The following is a 22,163-nucleotide window of genomic DNA, read 5'->3' as shown; positions in this document are numbered from 1 at the left end:
ACTACTTAAATTTCACAATGTCAGTTGAGGGGATGAGGGAGAAGTTCATGAGTAGCTAGCTGCTCAATGTAAAAAATGACTTTCTGGTTTCCTACATTAGGGCTTCCCAAATTAATAAGAAATCTGGTATCAGCCCAGATGCAGGGGTCTAACTGGAATCACTATACTCAGCATCCTGGGAGCACTTTCCTCTGCAGTCCCAGCAGTTACCATTTACTAAACTAAACTGGAGCCTTAGACAGACCAACCTGAAGAGGAGGAGTCCTGAGGCCATGAAATAATTCAAGTTGACTCAACTGTATTTATAACACACCACCAACAACACCTCCTTGGTACAGGCTTTATTCTTCAATCAAATAGCATCTTCTTACTCAGATCCCTAGATATGCAGAATGTAACAAATTTTAAAGGTTAAAAAAATTCCTGGTGCTCAGTTTGACAATACACACACACTAAAAATTGACATGATACAGCACAGCCCTCATGTAAGGATGACACACAAATTCATGAAGTGTTCATATTTTTAAAATCAAACCACCATGCGGTATGCCTTAAACATATAGAGTGATGTATGTCAACTATTTTTCAATAAAACTGGGAAAAAATAAAAGCACATGCATTTAAAAATTCCTCCTCATAAAGATGCACCCCACAACTTTCAGAAGGCAATAAAGGAATGGTGATTCCAAAATTGAGGAAATCTGTTTTTAACTGCATTTTCAAACCTCGTCAATGCATGTCCATGTAAAAAAATTCCAATTCTAAAAAAGAGTAGTGTTGAAAGGAACAGTCTGTGTCCCTTCCACCATAGGCTACCGTCCCATCTGACTCTGTCAGAGACAACCATGGATTCATTCCCCTGTGTCTTTCTAGAAACATTACAGATGTGTTCACATATCTGTTGGTGTATACACCCCTGGATTCTTATATAAGAAGAATCATGCAATGCTCACCAAAGGTTTTCAAATTTAACTGTTCATCAAAATCACCTAGGAAGTTTAAGAAACAGCCAAACTCAGATCTCACCCCAGATGAATGAAATTTGAGGCTCCGGGAAAGGGGCCTACAGGTTGGTATGTTTTATTTTAGGTTCCCCAGGTGGTGCTAATGTGTAGCGTGGACTGACAACCACAGTTGCACACTCTCCTGAAACTTGCTTTTGCCCATAATGCACCTTTTGAAGGTTGATCCATACAGTGTATGGAGACCTACCTCATTCCTCTGCTGTACTGGGTGGTATTCCACTCTACCATTTATTTAGGCAGTCCTTTATGACGGTTATATCCCTTCTGGTCCCCTCTTTGGCTTTTATAAATATAAATTTGTGCTGGATGACACCCACTCTCCAGCCTGCCCTAGTCTCTGCGGGCTCACCAGCATGGAATCCATCAACAGGGTTTCCTGCACCGTCTGGATTTCTGCTGGGTTCACCAAGCCTCTGGGGGGGGGGGGGGGGCAGCTCTGGCAAGAGATTAGCAGGAGGAAGGAGAGCCAAGGTTGTTATTCCTTTGTCTCCCTTTCTGAGAAGCCGCCTCCACCAGGCTGAGTGCCTCAACCAAAGGCCCTTTTAAGGTGCCAACGCTGTAGAGCTTTCTCCCCTTCTGGGTTCTAGTAAATGCTTTCTACTCAAGTTGTTTCAGCCTAAGAATGGTAATTAGTTAGGTGCTACTAGTCCTGGTTTACTGTGTTCTACTGTGATTCTCCTGCCCCCATTCCTTGTAATAAACCCTCCTTGAATTATGCTATTTTCACTATGCTGATGTTTCTTCTTAGGATTGTAATAATGTACCTTGGGTAGACAACTTTGTTTTTATTTCTTTGTGGACAATACCATCTTGGTTCCCTCCGAAGACATGGCTTCTTCACATAGGGCAACAGGGTGGTCCTTACAATAGCATTTTTCCCCCTTTTCTGGGCATTGTTGACAATAGCCAGAGAATAGCACATTCACCTCTTCAATTTGTAAGGAGTATTGGAAGGGATACCAAATCAATATCTTGGTTAGAACCTCACCACTTCCTTGAGGAGGAAGCTGATAGGCACTGGAAGAGAACCCGATAGGGCAGATGCAGTGAATGACTGAGATCAGAATTTCAGAATTAATTCTTTTCAGGAACTGTTTTTAATTTGACCATAGTGGCAGTCAAATTTACACAGAGACATAGGCTGAAAAGGAATTTCTGAGGCTAAGTTACCCCCCCGTGGAAACTCAAGACTGCAATTGGGTTCTAGTCTAATTAGTCTAGGTCCAACTGGTTCCACCCAATGGAGAAACAACAGGGCAGATGGCTTGACACCTAAGCCTAACTTTGGGCAAACAGCTTGAACCCTGTCTCTGAAAAGGAGTGCTTCCACTGATTTCAGCGTACTTTGTTATTTGTAGTTAATTTAATTTTAGGTATCTTAACTTATTTTAAAATTCTCATTTCCTTTTTAATCTGGGTTGTTTTTTGCCACACTAGTATCAAATAAACAAAAATAAACATTGAGTATCTATCTCCTGCCACCACTGGAAGAAATGAACATTAGGGGACTGTTCATTGGTAAGAGGGCAGTCTAAGAACAAATAAAGATACAGTAATAAAAATATAATAGTAACCTTGCTGATGTAGTTCAGTGGATTGAGTGTTGGCCTGCAAACCAAAGGATCTCTGATTTGATTCCCAGTCAGGGCACATGCCTGGGTTGCGGGCCAGGTTCCCAGTGGGAGGTGTGCGAGAGGCACCACACATTGATGTTTCTCTCCCTCTCTTTCTCCCTGCCTTCTCCTCTCTCTGAAAGTAAATAAATAAAATCTTTAAAAAATAAAATTTACAAAAAAATAATAGTAGCAAGTAATTTTTGTCAACCAGTTAGTTATTATGTACCAGGCAATTTACTAAGCATTATACAGGCATCATTTCACCTAAACCTCACAGCAACCCTGAAGGTTGGTCTTCTTATTACTATTATTATTACTGTTCCAGAGAATAGGTTTAGCTCAGAGATGTCAAATAACTTCCCAAGTTTACACAGTTAGGAAACAGCAGGACCAAGGCTTCATTACCAGGCCATGTGGGCTTCCTCCTTACACCAGATCCCATTTTGTACTTCAGAGAGCTATTTGTGGCCATAAATTTATATATAAACTAAATCTCTGTTCCCCTGAAGGATCTCTATCATAATGATGCCATCCATTCTGAGATACATATTTTCCCTTCAAAAGATGAGGGTCGATTTAAAATAGCATTTCCTGAACTGTGGAAATGCAGCATAACACGTACCCTTTGGGAGATTCACATACTCAAGGCTCTAAGCACAAATCTGTTGAGCTTGATCCAACTCAGTCCCTGCCTTTCCACCTGTCCCCACTTCATGCACCACTGTGCGCAATGCCAACTCAAGTCCCATATCTCCTGAACATGCCGATGCCGATCCACCCCTTTCAGCAGCACATATCCCAAGAACTATTTTCCTGTCTATGCAAAGGTCTTGGTCTTGTCATGTTACATCCACAGTAGATGATCATTTGAAAAAAAAACCTGTTGGTTTGATTAATTGACACACCCACCTTCTCTTTATTTGTGACCAAAAGGCATGCACTGGCAAAGCAGCTAGCTGGCTTCCTTGGGGAGCTGGAAAGTGCAGCACTGGTGAGCTCATTGGGTTGCCCTGAGAAGCAAACCCCTCAGTCCTCAGCGTAGTAATTTGTGACCAATCTCAAAGGCTAAGGGCAGTTTGTTTTTAAGCCCCACAACTACCGTAACTGCAGGGACAATCAGAGTGCCAGTGAGTGATGACACAGGCTTGGCCCTGGGAGCTTTACAATGAGGTAAATCCTGATTTTATTCTTGTGGAAGTCCATCAACCTAATACACTAGGACTATGGTTTTCAGGCTTTAGCGTGTGGCAGAATCAAGGCTTGCTAAAACAGAGTGCTGGGCCCTTCCTCCAAGCTGCTGATCCAGTAAGTCTGGGGTGGGGCCTGAGAATATGTACACCTAACAAGTTCCTAGGTGGTGCCACTGACTCTGGTCTCAGGAGCACATACCCTGAGGACCACTGCACTGGGCTGAGACCCTGCCCAGGAAGACCCAATGAAGCTGACAGTAAATTCTGCTTGGTTTCCAGATTCTTAATGCAGAGGAAGAGTTAAAAATGAGATCCTGAGGCCGTTTCCAACTAGAAATGTGTTCCTAGCTGAGTAAACACCTGCTCTCCAGACTGACTAAAAAGGTTTAGGAGGCAGTACTTTAACTCTAATGTGATTTTAATTCACCCAATTTAGGATATGAATCTATTGATATCAGTAAAATTCCCCCAAATTATATACCTAGGGAGAGAAACAATTTCAAACCAAACTCTGAGAAAAATGGCATTGTAGAGTTCCTCCCAAGTCCCCTCACAGGCTTGATGGTGCTGAGAACCATGCAGTGTCTTAAGCCCAGTTCCTTCCCCAAAGACTCTACCACCAACTTGAGATTTAAAATGCCTAGCACCTACCTATCATGTACAATGCAGTGCTATAAGGCACTTAAGGGCAACTAAATTCAGAAGGAAATTCATTCATTTATATGTTTAATTTAACTCCAAGATTTTAGCATCCATTCTGTGTCATGGCATATTTTAGGAATTGTTGTAGAATATTAGTAAGATTAATTAATCTATAGAAAAAACATGGAGACTATGTGTTTTTAGCTTGTAAAGGAGGGAAGAACACAATGATGAGAGTGAAGGCAAACATTTTTCCACTTGTGATTTTTCACTACACTAGAAAACACAGATGTGGCTGAGCTCTGGAACTGTGTCCCATCCCTGCCTCCTCCCATACCCCCTCTGCCGACAGGCTATACAGACCCAAGTGCCACTGGCAGCCCTGGTGCTTGGGAACAAAATTCTGCTGGGACATATCATGTCAGGGCTGCCTTGAGCAATTTTTATGTGAAATAGAACCACTAATGACCAAATACGTTTATCCAACAAAAATTGGATGGGTCACCAGGCAGGAATCCCCACCCTCAACCAAGGGAAGCCAGCTGGGCTCCTGACTGGCGAGAGAGATCTTGGCTGGGGAACCGGAAAAGCTGACAGGAAGCCACTTAGAAAACAAGAATACGGGTCACATAAGTGGCCATCTCTGAAACTGTCAAGGGAACGTGGAGGAGCTATGTGGCCGTGGTGGCCCCAGGAGACTTAACTGTCAAAGGAATGGTTTCGGGTTTGACTAAGAAAGGACCATGAATGAGCAGGCTGGAAACACCATGGAGGTTGAAGAGAAACAAGAAAAGGTGTCTGATTCCTTGTGAAAATGATTATGCTTTCAAGTTATCTCACAAGGTGGGGAACGCCACCAAGTTTTCAGGGAAATCAGTCTGAAGAGACCTTTCCTGTTTGGAGGTGGGTGAGAAACAGAATCCTCAGTCTCACAGGAAAGATCCTCCTCCACAGAAAACTGATTCAACCAAAGAGAAAAACTTCCTCTTTTCAAACCTGTGCATTCCAAAGGATGACAAATAAAGATTATTCTAGTGAAATTACAGCTGCCTGCTTGGGTGTAGCTTTTTTGACATAAAATAGCACTTAGGTGGCAAAATTACTTTAAAGATATGCCATAAATTATCACTTGTCTAATGCATATTATTCATTTTGTGATTCATTTGGTCTCAGTAAATATTAGCTATGCATAAAACTCATCAAGTATCTCGTGGGGTCTGGAGGTTTACAAATTTTTCAGGAATAGGTGTGCCTACCCCAGCTGGTCTTTGTTTAAGGTGGCCAGCACCTGCTCTATAGGAATTCCTTCTTTTCACTGATACCTCAAGGACTGGACTGACAGTGCTGGTCTCAATTTAAGGTGGGAAGTAGTAGGGATAGGTGAGGGCATCTGCCTGCACACAAAAAATACATACAGAGCTGAGGAAGTAGGAGAGAAAGGGTACTGTGTGGAGGCCCTCCAAAGTCATAGTAGTAATAACTGGCATTCATAGTGATAGGTAAGTAAATGTGATAAAGAATGATCTCATTTCATCTTCACATCTTTGTAAGGATGGTAGGATTATCCTGTTTTACAGATGAGGAAACTGAGCCAGAAGAACTAAAGTAACTTGCTTCCCTCCTCTATAAATCCATACCTCCTTTCCTCCACATTAGTTTTCTCTAAAGAAGGCAACATCTGCTGTATTAGATAGTGATTCACCTCCCATCTCCACTGGAATATAAAATCAATGAGAAAAGAAACCCTCATTTTTTTTAACTGTATCTTCATCACTCAGAATAATGCCTGGCACACAGTAGGTGTTCAAATGTTATCTGTTGAATGAGTGTTGCCCGAATAAGTAAAACGTAAGTGAATTTCAGAGGTAGCTCTAAAGGGAAGTTTTCCCCAGATTTAATCTGAGAGCGGCTGAATCAATGTCCAAATGAGCCAACAGTGCTTCAGAGAAACAACTCAGCCTGGAAGCAGCCTTGTTTATCCTCTGGATTCCAGGGACTGTGCTCTTGCCTCTCACTGGCCACTAAGATGGGAGAGGACGGTTGACTCTGGCAGAATTTGAAGGCACTTGGCATGCACTCATCTTCTAGATCACCAGAAATAACTTGGAAATGCATGCGTGTGTGTTAAGAGGAAAGGATGAGAAAAATTCATTTTATTTATGGGGCTACTGGCAAGTGAGCTATTTTTTAGGGGTAAGGACCACTTAGGCAGGGAGAGCTCCCAGGTGGGCTCCCCCATGGCTGTAATCATCCCCAACTCCCTAACTTTCTTTCAGTTTTAACAAGTCCCTCCATCCCTACCCCAGGAGTCGAAAGCAAGCCTTCATCTACTCACTTTTAATTTGGGGGGATTATGGCAGTATCTTATGTAGTGGGACATCCCCTGACTTCTTTTGTTTATTTCCTCCTTAAAATTCACTGTCTTGCAGGAAGTAGTGGTACAATGCCAACTCTTTTATTGATTGTGAGAGTAGACAGTAACTTTTACTTCTGCAGTCCTTTGTAGGCACCCACTGAACAAGCTCTGTTCTGAGAGACAGGTCAGCCCCATTTTTCCACCACAGGGAGTGAGGGGATGGGCATGCTCAGGGCCAAGGACTGGCACCAGCTAGTCGATGTTGCTGCCAGGATTACCTAGGGTTTCCTTCTTGGCATGTCTGTGTTTAAGCTATCTTTCTCACTGCCTCAGCCACTAGCTATGGGTTTGGTTTTGTTTCTTAACTTCTTAGAACCTCATTTATAAGTCATTTTCTTTCAAAGAAGATTCCGAAAACTGAGAGGCTGCCCCTATTCTACAGTGATAAGCTTCACACATTCCTACCTTACCCAGGCAGCCCAGTCCAATTCCAAGGTGGTTAGTTACCCATGATTCCAAGGTCACAAACGCATAGGCCTTGTGTCAGTTAAATATTGCTGAATAAACCGGCCCAAGCTCAGTGGCTTAAAACAACCACAATCTATTATTTCTTATAAATCTGAGGGTTGATTGGGTAGCTTTCCTTTTGGTCTTTCTTGGACTCACTCATGTGGCTGCTTTCAACTGGTTGGTGGACCAGGCTAGCTAGGCTAGGCTGAGATAGCTGGTCTTTTTTCTCTTAGAGGCTAGACGGAGTTTTTTTGCATGGTGGCTGGGTTCCAAGAAAATGAGATGGGAATCCACACGACCTTGTGGTCTAGGCTTGAAAGTCACATGATATTACTTCTACCACACTCTATTGGCCAAATCTAGGCTGAAGGCCAGCCTAGATTCAAGGACTCCACCTCCTAGAGGGAGGGGCTGCAAAGATTCTTTGGCTATATTTAATCTGTCACAGGCCTACTATAGGCAGGAGATATGAACCAAAGAGCATCATCCATCTATTACCAAGTAACATACTGTTTCAATGTGGCCATATCTTATAACTTTTAGGAGAAGCTGGAAATTTAGATTTTTTAAAAAATGTATAAATAGGCTTTATTTTTTACCAGTTTTAGGTTTATAGAAAAATTGTTCAAAATAAGTTTCCATATACCTCTACCCAGTCCCTAGGTTTCCCCTATTATTAAAATCTTTCATTAGCATGGTATCAATACATTTGTTAAAACAAATGAACCAATATCAGTTAATTATTATTAACTAAAGTTCATAGTTTACAACATGAAGATTTGCTCTATGGGTTCAATTGGTTTTATGAGTTTTGACAAATGCATAATATTTCATATCTACTATCCACAATCTTTTTTTTAAGATTTTATTTATTTATTTTTAGAGAGGAAAGGGAGGGAGAAAGAGAGAGAAACATCAATGTGTGGTTGCTGGGGGTCATGGCCTGCAACCCAGGCATGTACCCTGACTAGGAATTGAACCTGCAACACTTTGATTCACAGCCTGCGCTCAATCACTGAGCCATATCAGCCAGGTTATCCACAATCTTTTTACTGACTCTACAGTTTTGCCTTTTCCAAAATGACACAAAGTTGGCATTATACCATGTTGTACTTTTTAAAAAAAATTTATTTATTTTTAGAGAGAGGGAAAGGGAGGGAGAAAGAGAGGAAGAGAAACATCAATGTGTGGTTGTCTCTCACGTGGCCCCAGTGGGGACCAGGGCCACAACCCAGGCATGTGCTCTGACTGGGAATTGAACTGGTGATTCTTTGGTCACAGTCTGCACTCAGTCCACTGAGCTATATCAGCCAGGGTGATCCATGTTGTACTTTTTGAAGAGTGGCTTCTTTCACTTAGTATTGTAATAAGCATTTAAGGTTCATCCATGTCTTTTCATGACTTGACAGCTCATTTCTTTAATCACTAAATAATATTCTGTTGTCTGAATGTACTACAGTTTATCTGTTCACCTACTAAAGGACATCTTGGTTGCTTCCAAGTTTTGGCAATTATGAGTAAAGCTGCTATAAACACTTGTGGGTAGGTTTTTATGTAGACATAAGTTTTCAGCTAATTTGGGTAAACACCTAAGAGTGTGATCGCTAGATTGTGTCACATGATAAGTCTATGCTTAGTTTTATAAGATACTGCCAAATTATCTTTCCAAGTGGCTGTTTCATTTTGCATTCCCACCAGCAGTGCATGAGAGTTCTGGTTTCTCCACATGCTCACCAGCATTTGATGTCAGTATTATGGATTTAGCTGTTCTAATAGGTGTGTAGTGATATCTCATTGTTTTAATTTGATATTACCTAATGATATAAGGTATTGAATATCTTTTCATATGCTTATGTATTTGCATTTGTACATCTTCTTTGGTGAGGTGTCTCTCTAGATCTTTTGCCCAGTTTTTAATTAGGTTGTTGGTTTACTTATTGTTGAATTTTAAGAGTGCTTTGTATGTTTTACAGATTTTTTTTTGCCCTGACATGGCCGAATGATGGCATCTCTAATTTCGATGCCTGACTTAGCATTATGGTCACACACACAAGAGGGCCCTGATCTCCTTGGAGAATTAGCAACGATTTACCGAGACAACTAAGGTGGTCTCTGGAATACTGAAGAGTGCTATGTCACAAATGTGTTTCTTTCGTTATGATTGTTCCACGGTCACAGTGATCATTCCAGTCATTATGAAAATAATGAAAAACAAATGAACAAAATAAAAAGAAGAACAGTTTTCTGGTGACTAGTTCCCCACCTTATGCCTAATTAATTGTCTAGTTAATGGTAATCCCCTACCCCCCAATTTTTTTTCCATCTGCATCATTAAGTGTTCCCATTCAAGAATCTCTGTGCGCATCAAAGTCAACAATGTTGGAGGGAATAAAAGGGTCCAGAACTGAGGGTGAGACCCACTGGGCTCAGTTGGTTGTAATTGAGTCCAATCACCATGGCACAATGTGTCGACAGACTTTGGAGAATTAATTTACTCAGGGAACACACTGTGACTTCTGCTTACCTGGACTACCCAGCTTCTGTCCATGGCCCACATGAGCAAATTCCAGGCAGAAAAAAAACAGGAGATACAACTGGAGAACATCTTACTGCCCCTGGTGTCAGACACGGGGGGGTGAACCTCCTACAGAGCCTATGGGACCTTTGCCTGGCCCTCATTCAGGAGTACTGCAAGCTCTGGTGTCAGCGCTGGCATCCACAGTCCTCTCACCTCAAGAACAGTCTTGCTTGAGCTCAAGACTCACAGGTACCGGTCAGATCTTCACTCAGCTTAGAAGGACCAGTCTTGTTGGAAACACATCACATTCCTACCTCTAATCCCCCTCCAAAGGAAGACAGGTAGAACTGCTCTTGGCATCACCCTCCCTTCCCTGGGAAAGCCCCCAAAATCTGCAGAAGGCAAGGAATAGTCCCCTGGATGGCATGAACTGGATGGAGCCACCCCCAGTGTTTTATGTAAAACAAATCACTAGACAGCTGAAAAATAAAAAGCCCAAGTCCCCTCTTCCAGGACCTGTTTAAAAGACATACCCCCCTTTTTACTTAGCTGCTGAAGCAGCCTTTTTAAACATACTATACTCAGCAGTGACTCAGGAGACTCTCAGCCCCCAGCTACTGAAAACAAAGATTAAAGACCACTAGTTGATACTGTTGCTAGAACAAGAGGCTGTTAAGCAACCTGGGCTAGAAATTCAACCTTGCTCATGCTGAGCAACAAATCACTTCAGCAACTGGTAGGTACACAGATTAAACAAAATGGAGGAAAAAAAAAAAGAAACTAGAATCTCCTTATTGTCTAGGAGCACCTGAGAAAGCCATACAGCATACGGGCAAGTCTGGCCACGGGGAAGCAGAGAAACTCATTGCTTATAACCTGAACAAGTTAAATTATCATGAGCTCTTAAGGCACTGGTCCACTTTTTGGTGAACAAACACATTAAACCGGTAAGTCACTTAACTCCCTGAAAATCAAGGTAGCATTTAAAGCCAACAACTAAAATGTGACCTGACTTTCTCCATGTATGATTTCACCTTACACAGTTATTGCATTTACAGTATAATTACCTCTTAAGTCAATTTTAGAGTCATTTTTCCTCACAAACTTTAATATAATAGCCTTAGTGTCTTCTAAGACAAAAATTATTAGGCCCTTTATATGCACATCTGTCAATATCTTAAAGAGACAGAATGCCAAGGTGTGTTGGTTCTTGCAACCACAACATACAGAAAAGAAGGAAAAGGTTCTGACATCCCGGTGCCTCACTAAGGGAAACAAGTGCCCTTAAAACAATCTGTGGCTGAACCGCAAACTATTTTCACCAGAGAAAGGCAAAGTCAACTCTGCTTTTCCTGAGTCTCTCACAATTGTAGCCTGGGAGCCCAGCCCTTCTGGTCATGGCCTCACATTCTTTCTGCAAAGGCTCTAGCTGACACGATTTATGGGGTGGTCTGGGGAAGCAAGCTAAGCAATGTGGGATGAAACCACAAGGGAGGACTTTCTGGCCCTCATGGAGTAGATCTAATTTCCATGAAGGTTTGGACAGGCAGCCCCACAACTGCCTGTCTTGGCTAAAGGTGCTCATCACCCAAGAATGAAGCAACAAAGGCTCTTCTCTTTTCCAGTCTCTGGTCTGTGATCACAGTCACACTAAGGGTTGAGGATCTAAAGATTCGAAAAGCTACTTGGAGACTCTTCTCTGGAAAGAACATTCTCAACATGGTCAGGGAGAAGGGAAACCAAGACAACATAAATGAAAGAAAGAGACTTGGCCAGTGATCTACTTAGCTACTATAGTGTCTGAACGTTTATAAAACCAAAAGAAATTGTTCTTCATGCTCAGCAGCCAGCGCAGGCAACAGCCATCATCAAAGCCATCTCAGCAGGATGGTAAGTCATAGATCACCAAAGCCAAGAAGCAGTATGTTACAGATAATGATTAATCTATAACAAACCAGCCAAGCTCCAAGTTCAGGGAGAAGGAAAATGCTCAAAGTCAGATGGGGCCTGAGAACAAATTCTGGGCAGAACGGCTAATCAGGGCCTGCTGTGACAGGCAAGCAAACATCATACTTACAGTGAGCTGGGCCGGGTGGGTTTGAGCACATCCAACTCTGGGTCACTGGAGTTCATGTTGGGCTGTAAGCTGCTGCTGGAATTAAGGATGCTGTTTGCATTTGACGAGATGACAGATTCCAAACTGGAGTTAATGATGCTGTTTCTCTGTTCCTCTGGTGGGGGAAAGGCCACAAAAGCCCTATATTAATATGATTTCACAGGGATAGTCTATTCACATACACAAAAATGTACAAATAATGAAATTAGACTGAGATCTCTTGGCCCAACCAAGCTAGAATTAGGACATATGAAAGGATAAGAATTACAAGTGGGAAAGGGAGTCAAAGGGGAATAGGTGACTTGAAATTTTAGAGCAAAATCCCTTCCTCAGCAGGATAGGTCATACCTCCCCTCTTGCCCCTTTAACACAACCATCCTTTCTCCTAAGAGTGGCATTACCACTGAGTAATAAATGTTGTCTTCTTTTGATTGGCAGATGGGCAGAGCACAGAGCAGCCTTCATAACCTCCTTGCATTCAACCAGATCCTCTTGGTTTCTATGACGTTAACCTTTTATTCAAACATTCCTGCTCTCAAAATTGTCTAAATTGCCCAGACCACATCCTACTGCCCATTATATAGCATATCACCATAAAAAAATCTATTCAGCCACCCACTTCTTCATGTCTAAATTCCTCACCCCTCCATAGATATAACCTCTGGGTTGCTTTAGCTCCATGTAATTGATGTTTAGTTTCAAGTTAGTTCCTTGGTAAATAGATGTATAAGGGCTACAGAGTAGTTTGCATATAAAAACCGAGTCCAAGGTCAAAGCAGTCACATTAATGTCTGGAGAATATTACCAGGCCAGGAGGGAGAAACCTGCGTTGTCTTTGAGGCTCTACCCCTGACCAATAGGATGGCCTCGGGCAATTTTCACTCACTCTCAGTCCCTTGGCTAAGGCATCTATACAATGGGGAGAAGGAGCTGTCAGGAGAATCAAGTGGGAGCAGATCCAAGAATGTGTTTTGTAAACTTCAGAACACTGCTCAAAGACAGTAACTTTCTGTTTCTTCCCATCTTTAAAGACTTGGAACCATGTACTGAAGAAAACATTTTTGGGATGATTTAGCTAAACAGGCACCACCGCTGTAGCAAAACACTGGAAACTTAGGATGTCACTCTTGTCCCCCATTCTTCACAGATACGCTATCTTGAAATCAACCAATATTTTGAGCAATCAATTCATTTATCAAGAAATGTATCTGGATTAATCTTCACCAGGCCATTTTGAAATGAGCCAGAGGTGTGCCATATTCTCAAGGAGACAGACTAGGCTTCCTGACATGGTAGTTTAGAGGTGGACATCTGAACTCAGGTGTCTTCAGGCAATAAAGTGGGTGATGTCATGATAAAAAATACTTTTCCCTTTGCACTAATCATGTCCATAAAATGCATTACGTTTATAAAATGTTAGATTAATTTTCACATTAAACATACGCACACACCCCAATGACCCCTAATAGCTTAACAAATTCTCAATGTCATGTTTAAAGCCCTATAGAGGGTTTAAAAACCCCATAAGGTTATTGGGAAATTCCTAAACTAAGTGGATTTTAAATAAAGTAAATTATTAAGTTGATTCCAGAGATTTAGAACTATTCATATTTCGAGAGCTTAAATTCCAAATAGAAATAACAACAGAGAGAAACCAACATTAAGCCAAGATGTAGGGAGACTAATAGGGCCTGCAAATGTGAAGTTGCCACTGGGAAGACAAACAACTCTAACATTACATAATTAGGGGATCATCAAGGGAATGGATATGTCACTTATCAGTATGAATCAGTGTAAGTAAAACTTTCCTTCACACAAAATACTCATATCAAGATTCTTGCAAGACTACAAGGAGCACAAGACCACCATGTAAAAAATGGGGAATAAAGATGACACTTCTTTGGGGTAAAGTGGAAACATTTTCTAATTTACATGGGAGTGGAGATGAATAGTTTTATTAATTCTCATTTGAGGCCAAGTTTGGATGATCTAATTCTCTGAATTAATAGGAAATAGAAGACCATAACTGTACCTATTTTTCTTGTGATTTTGTTTACTATTCCATGTGAGGGTTATAGTTCTATAAATTAAAAACAATATCTTGCTAAAATATACAAGTTTATCTGAAATATTATCAGGACTTTTTTTCTTCTTCCTTAGTATCCATTAGAAAAAGTATCTGAGATAAATACTTCTTCAATTTTCATTTATTCAATGAATATTTATTGAGCAGCTACTGAGTAGCAAACGCAATCCCCAGGTAGCAAACCCCTACATTAATTACTTAGCATTTTATTCAGATGCATGCTAGTGTACTTATTAACTTGCACATATTTATTTATTCATATGTTTACTTTCTTGGGTAGGTTATGAGCAACCTAACATTGGATATCTGACAGATAAAGCTGTCAAATCACAACAGAAAAAACATTAAGTAAAGATGCTTGGTTTATAAAATCTTTTTTTCAGAATCCTAATGCTCATAAAAAGATTTGATTCTGAAAGCTAGACTTGGGTAAAATTTTTAAGAACATAACTATTATTATGGTTTGATAAGCTTCCTAATGAGGAAGGCTGCAGCAAGGGAATATGATGTTTGTCTGAAGTAAATCCACAAAGGGAGTGAGGATGGGGTGGAAAGTGAGAACTTGACCCACCCTGGACTAGAAAAGTCAACAGAATAAAACAGGTGGCTATACCCAAACTGAGCTGGAGGATTTTTAGTATTCCATTTACTAGGAGAACATTAGAATTCCTTTTTAAAGAAATAAATTTTTTCTGAGGTTCTATTTTGACTTATATTTAGATATAGGATATTTTCACATATATCATAACCTGTAACAAAAGAACAACAAAAGCAAAAGGCCAGGGAAAGGAGTTCATTGTCCAAAAAAACAAAAGAAAACAAACAAACAAAAAATAGTTAATCCTAAGATTTCATAGTTTTGCAGCCAAGACAGCCAAATATGCGTCCTAAAAAGCATCCTCTCTGCTGGTCTCCCTGTATGGACCACATGATAAGGAAAACTGGAAACCTGGCACTTTCTGACTATAAGACCATCACAGTTTTATTCAACATAAGACCTCAGATAATGAGACTGAGAACTTCTAGCTGGATTCTTCTAAGCTGAAATGCTGACAATCCTTACTGAGGGTGAGCAGGAAGGTGAAGATTATTTCAAAAAAAAGGAGAGCGAGTAAAATCAACAGCATACCAAATGTTTTAGCAGTTATGGCAAACTCTACAGAGACCAATTCTAAAGCATTTGGAATGAATTAAGAAATAAAGAGAAAATGATTCAGTAATGTCACTCAAAACAGGAGGACTTTTGTCAGGTGGGCAAATGAGTCCTTGCTCCCGAAAGAAAAATACATAATGAGAATAGGCAGCCCAAATGCCTTTTAAAAAAATAAAAATAAAATGAACCAAATTGTTCAAATACAAGAGAGCTGGACTTCTTGAGTCACTGATGAGTCAAGTCAGCTCTGGGATCCTCCTAAGAAGGTATAAGAAGGACTGATGGCAATTACATTGCTGGAGAAAAAAATTATAGACTACTGGACTGAAAAAGAACAACAACATCCAGTTATGAGTCAAATCAACGAGATCGCAGAGAACCATTTGAATGGCCAAAGGAGAAAGAATACCCGCAACTCGGGAGTATTCTTAAACTGGTAGAAGTCTGTGAAAATGCATGCCTTCCTCAAGCACAATTGTCAATAAGAATTTCTCTTCATATTAGCCACCAAAAACAAGAGTCCAGAAACAAGGAGATGATAAAATCAATCTTCAAACTACTGTAAACGAGTATGGGTAATGCACTGGATGTTTTCATGAGCATATGTTCTACAAGGAGTGATAAGCTGGATGTGGACTTGGCCCTTAAAAATACAAAGTACTCCAGGGCTGGATATGTATGCACAAGCAGAATGCATCAGGCATCCGTTACAATGACCTGTGAGGTGGGAATCAGCTCATCCATTCCTGTCTAGTTCATGCAGAAAATCTATGAAAACTCCTCGATTGGTTATAAGCTAAATAATAAATATGAGGCAGCAAGAAACAATTGGAATGTGTTTTCCTAGCACAGAAAAAGGCAAGTTTTGTGTGACTGAATTTTTCAGGTGTTCAGACAGGGACTACTATTGTCCTTGAAACTTAAGTCCTGGTTATATAGTGGGCAGTATTTTTTGTACAAATCAGGAGCGGAAAAACATGAGTATGCAACCGAATCACTGCAACTAAAAAAAGAAAGCCACAGAGTAATTTTGGTGACATTGTACTTGTTCTGAGGGTTGCCATGGAGATCTGGGAGCTAAGCTACTTCACTTTCCATATTTACCAAGTGACTCCCGCTCACTCTAATGACAACCCCACCACACACAAGAGGCAGGGTCTCTGCTTACCACAGAACACAGAGGCGAGGCCAGGAACGCACATGCAAAGCCAAGCCAAATTCACACGTCTCAGCAGGCCTGGACATGTCTAGCCCACTGAACACACAGAGCTGTAGTATAAATATGAAACAAAGACCTTCAACGTCACTTTGGGGGAGGTTTCCTACCATGCATGGGTGTGTGTCTGTCAGAACGGGCTAGCATCTCATCTCTCCACGACGCCTGAGACTAGCTGTTGAAAAGGAGAGGGAAGCTGACTATCCCTGGACAGCAGCTCATGATGCCTCCCAGAGCCCAAAGGGAGGAACTCTCTCCATGTGACCAAACAGGGAGCAAGGGGAGTTGCCAGACAGACAGAAGTTGTGTAAAGACCCTGGACTTTCTGAAAAAAATATTAAGGTAATAGCAAAATACCCAGAGGCTTTCCCATCCTACAGTGGGGAGAGAGGTGCACTTTCTCCTGGCTTGTTAAAGTTTTGCAGTGAAGTCTGTAATGTATCATCTTGACAAGATAGGATGATAATAGCGCAGCAGGCTAATGAATTTTGCAATAAAAAATGATGAGTGCATAGCAATTTTGGAGTTTACCATCTCTGGGAAACACCCAAGTCCACAGGAAGCTTGAAATCAGCCTTCCTGAAGCATTTTTCCCCCCTGTAGTTTTTGCTTCTGACAGGAGCGGCGTGCCAAGCCACACTAAAAGCTGAGGTGATCTGATTTCCGGCTGACCCAGCTTCACTCTCTATGATAAAAAATAATGTTAAAAAGCAGTTTAGGCAATGTGTTAGAACACATGAAACCAATCTGGACAGTGTTTTTAAAAAATAACCTTACAAAGTAATTTGGGCTATGACAGTGAGTTGATAAGTGAAAAATTCGGTTAATCCACTTTGACCATAGGACATGGTACATGATGTTAGGACTTGTGGCAGGTTGTCTTTAGCAAGATTACCACTGATTTTGATCCTGTGTGGACTGACTAAATTATCCTCTCCCCATGGCGCACATAATAACCCTTTCCTCTGCAAAGGGAATGAATGCCAATAAAACCGGATTTCAAGAGAGAATGAGGAAGTCATTGTGGTTGGCCTGGGCCTGAGCTGACTCAAGCAAGGGGACATGGATGCACAATGGAATACCAGGCCCTAAAAAAACAAGAGCATTTCAAAAACCCCAACATATGAATGAGCTTCTAATTAATGGCTGAACAGGGAGTTGAATGATGAGAGTTCAGTGGACAATTGACTGCTCACAACTTAGCCCTCTTTTCTACCTGAGAACTTATTTTTGGATCAAGACACTATCCTGTTAATCTATGGTTCCCCTATAATTGAGCAAGTCTACATATAGACTGCTTATACTACTGTTCATTAAAGAGAAGAAAATTACATCTTTACTTATTTATAATACCATGGCTCATTGCAAAATGGGTTTGATATAGTAACTGAAATGTACAAATAGAAGGCTTTATTTTTAATAAGGTAAAATTAGTCAATACATAATAAATATGCATCCTTTTCAATTCAGAAAGTACAGAAAAGCATACAAATATCCCATGTGTATTTTGGTATATCAATTTCCAGTTGGCTTTTTATATATGTACATACTTTCTACTTTTAACAAAATGGGATAACATTATACCTAATATGCTACCTGCTTTGTTCACTTAGTGATAATGCCAGAGATCTGAGCCTATGATATGCTCCTTTTCATTTAATGATCTATCTTGAACTTTTTTCCTGCCATTAGTTTTCCACGGCATCATTTTTTAACGGACACATCAACTATGTGGTTTTTAGTCACACATGGTAACCACACATAATTAAGCCAAGAACCACATTACACCTTACAGCCTGTGTGACAATAGGAATCCATGTGGATAAACATGTCATCTGCCAAAACAAACAGGTGTGTCCAGACCGCCTCGGATCTGCAGAGGCAGCCTGAGAAAGGGCACATGCTGCAGCTTTCCCTGTTTGGAGAAAGGCATTACGTAAGACTTTGAACAGCATGAATTCCCAGTGATTTTTCAACAACGAAGACACACATGAGAAGTATATGAGCTAAATTCTCAACCTCTCACTGGCCCTGTCTGGGAGAGGGTCCAGGATGAATTAACTGAACTAAAAGAATTAATCAGAGCTATAATCCCAGCAGCTAGTTAACAAGATCCCTGTAAAACGAAGTCCAAGAATCCATTCCCACCCCCATCAACACTGTACGACTCATCCCAGGCTGCTGATGTATTTGCACTCAAGCATCAAACAGGCTCTTGCTGGGTCCAAGGAGACTCTGCATTACCCTTCCGTATGGGCCTCTCCTTGGGAATCTGCAGGCTCCAGAGGAGGGATACGTTCTTAGTCAAACGAAAGGTAATGCTATAGCCTGGTGATAATCATCGTAATCACAGCCAATGTTTATTAGGTGCTTAGTACGTTCTAAGCCCCGTGTCAAGTAATGTGTATGCACTGTTTCACTTAATCACAGTAATTTCCCTCCAAGAAAGCTATCACTAGTGATGGATTTTACAGATGAGAAAAATGGGGTTCAGAAAAGGAAAGTAATGTATTCTAGGTCTCAGAGTCAAGATGGCATGGAAGCAATGCAGTCAGACTCCAGAGCTCCTACTTTTAGTCACCATGCGAGGCTGTCCCAAATGCCGACAGTCAAAAGAGGTGCTGTGGTGATGACAGAAGACAAGAAAACTTGATGGTTGTCTCCTCTCCTAAATGAGTTCTTCTTTAACTGTAGCTAGCATCAGCACCACCAGGGTGCTTTTAAAACACAGATGCCCGAGCTCCAGAGTCAAGACCTGATTCAGAACATAGCGGGTAAACCCGGCATCTTTCACTTCTTCCTTACATGATTCTAATGCACACCCAGGTCTGATAACTACTATTCCAATAAATGCATTTCAACATCTTGGTGTATGAACTAAAAATCTGTGACAGCATAAATGATAAATGTCACCTTGCAACTTCTTAGTGGAAATCTAAAAGGGACAAGACCTGGTTGATGATTCCCTCTAATCCTCTGACTCTACTTTCTAGAATTGTCCAGAAAAAGTACAGCTTGTGTGTCAATACCTTTCACCTAGGGATACCACCGGTTTCTGCTGCATGATATATCTGCGTGGAAACTTAGAGATTAAACAGCAATCTCCTTTGCTACCACAGTTGAAAAACTTGAATAGTTGGGGCTAGATCTGGAAGGGCAGCTGTCCATGTGGCTGCCGCCTGCAGCACGCATATTGAGGAACCCCTTCAGGCAGCTCAGCTGCCCCTAAGGCAGCAGAGTTGGAAGCTGGGACATACAGCTTTTATTGCTCCTGTAATTCAGTCTAGCAAGGTCTTCACTTCTGTGGCTCAAGAACTGACAGAGGCACCTTTCTGGAGACAACAGCATGGGGAAGGGAGATCACCCGGGTATAAAATCCTCCTCTGTTATTTGTCAGCTGTATGATTGCCTAACCTCTCAAGCCTCAGTTTGCCTGTGCATGAAATGTAGATGGTGAGCACCTACCTCATGGGATGATTATCAACTGTGAGAAGGAGATAATAATGGACTTAGCAGGCTGTTCAGCACATTAGCTGAGCTATAATCATTTGTACTTTTCATTGTTTTTATTGAATGAGGTTCTAATCTCGCTTGGCCTCAAGTTTCTTTATCAGATGCATCCACTTATCTTTCCACACCAGCCCCTCAGCTCTTTACAGGCAGATCCCTAAGCCTCATGAAAGAAAGTTTAGACTTGAAGTTTGTAAGTGGAACTGCATGGATAGATGCACTGTGAGAGTCTACAGCAATATAGCAACCAACTAACAACATCTGAACCCAATTCTAGTTGAGTGGACAAAAGAAACTTGAGTTGGATATTTATATTAACATGAAGGATCTGAGTTTGTAAAAAATTTAGAGCAAGGTCTGTGGACTGCTGTCTGTGGTATGCATTCAACAGGCAGGACACAAGACATTTCTGAGGCTGGATGTGGAGGAACACCCTTTATCTTAGCAGTTACATATTTATTTTACTATATATTAGAGAACAGAACAGTGAGACTATCAAACTCATGTTTTTAGAGATTTTACTGAGTAGGAATAGTCCAGGTAAAGAAGTGAGTTGCTTTAAAATTGATTTAAAGACATGTATTAAACAGAAAATTGGTGTATGAGTTATGTGGTTGTGGCCCAAAGAGTGAATGAAGGTTTATGCAAATGATTTGGGAAGTACAGAGCTAGATACAGAAAGAGGCCTCGAACTGAAAAAACCTCATTACTACTGAATGCACAATTATTATTATGTATTATGGAATGCACTTTATGGACATACAATTTTCCCCACAAATTAGCTGCAGGGTCTTCGTTTATATTTTAATTCCAAAGAGTAAAACTCAGCAAAGTGCTTTGATAAAGCAGTCTTCTATCTTTGTCCACAGACCAGACAAAGGGAAGGAAGGGTAAGGTGTGTGGAGATTTTATCATGTGTGGTCACCTGCTCACCTAACACTGATGGGAGGTGAAGTCACCACCTGGGAGGGGTGAGTGCCAGTAAAACCTCCAACTCCTGGCCCTGTCTTCCTCATAGCATCAACTTAACCCCTCCTGTTATGGTGCTTTCCAGGACAGCTTGTATATCAATTCAGTTCCCCAGAAAAAAGGGGGGGGTTCTGAAACAGATTATTAGAAAGTATATGCATCTATATACTTTTCAGTGAAAATGTTTCTCTCAGAAAGAGAGAAAAGCTAAGCACTCCACAAATATTCAAGCATGTAGAGATTTCGGTCCTGTTTCTAGTATTTACTAACATTTGGAGGAAAGATTTATTACTTTACCCTCTCCCCAGGTCTCACCCTCCGTCCACCGTCTGCAGACAGGGACAGCAGCTTGTTCTGCAGCTTAGGCAGGTCTGCTTTCACACATCCTTAACTTTCATCCCCTGCCTGTGTGATAAAATTAATCTTGGGCAAAGATCTAATTGATTTTCTCCTAATCTCCATCTTCTTTCTTACATGCTCCAAGAGTATGCTTCTAGACCTGTTCCAAAGCTGCCTCTGCTTCAGTCTAACCGTAAACTCAGCACTATTTTAAGCTTGGAAGAATTTACCAGTACTGTCTGATTTGTCCCAATCTGCACTGTGCATGCTTAGTACAAAACATTAGGTGACCGTGGCTCTCCTGGAAACCTGAGAAGCATATGCCCCCCGCGGCCCAAAGTCTTGTTTGTGGCAGATGTGGGTGTGGCTGGGCCTGTTCCAAGCATTCGCTGGTGAATGTGGAGGGGCCCAGACCATGCGGACACCATGGTGAGAATGACCCAAGCCAGACATTCAAGAGGAACAAAGGTTATCATGTGAAGGGAAGCCAATCTGGGTACAGGGTCAAAGCCCTAAAACTGTGCATATCCGCTGACCTAGAAATCTTTCCAGGAATTTATCTTAAGGAAATGATCATGACTACGAACAGCAGCTTTATTCATAAGTGCAAAATATATGAAACACCCAAACAGTGCTAAATACACCAAGGGGCAGCCATATTATGGCATCTGATATCTTTAAATACATGATATTCTGGGAGTGGAGAAGATTCATTTTCAGGAGTTATGATAAGGAAGGATATTACTTTTGAAATGCAAAGGCTAAAAATCATTTTTGTAACAAAGAAAAGAGAAAGATGCCTTTCCTAATGAGGAGCCTCTTCTCTTCAAGGCTAAGTGAGTCATTGTTCTACTTTGTATCTGTATTGTACTTCACACAGATCAGCAGTAGTAGCAGTAATGGTGGGGGTTGTAGTG

General features: G+C 41.1%; 1 protein-coding gene across 6 annotated transcripts in view; it reads right to left on the bottom strand.

Annotated features, from left to right (window-relative positions):
- Positions 1-22,163, bottom strand: part of ARHGAP26 (Rho GTPase activating protein 26) — a 409,289-nt gene that overhangs the window by 62,061 nt on the left and 325,065 nt on the right. For all 6 annotated transcript variants that reach the window (XM_036014072.1, XM_036014068.1, XM_028527303.2 and 3 more), the window contains exon 20: positions 11,935-12,088. In XM_036014072.1, coding sequence (XP_035869965.1) covers positions 11,935-12,088 — 154 coding nt within the window. The remainder of the gene's footprint in view (positions 1-11,934; positions 12,089-22,163) is intronic.

This window comes from Phyllostomus discolor, chromosome 13 (genome assembly GCF_004126475.2).
Source record: "Phyllostomus discolor isolate MPI-MPIP mPhyDis1 chromosome 13, mPhyDis1.pri.v3, whole genome shotgun sequence".
Taxonomy (NCBI): Eukaryota; Metazoa; Chordata; class Mammalia; order Chiroptera; family Phyllostomidae; genus Phyllostomus; species Phyllostomus discolor.
This window is presented reverse-complemented; position numbering and strand designations above follow the sequence as displayed.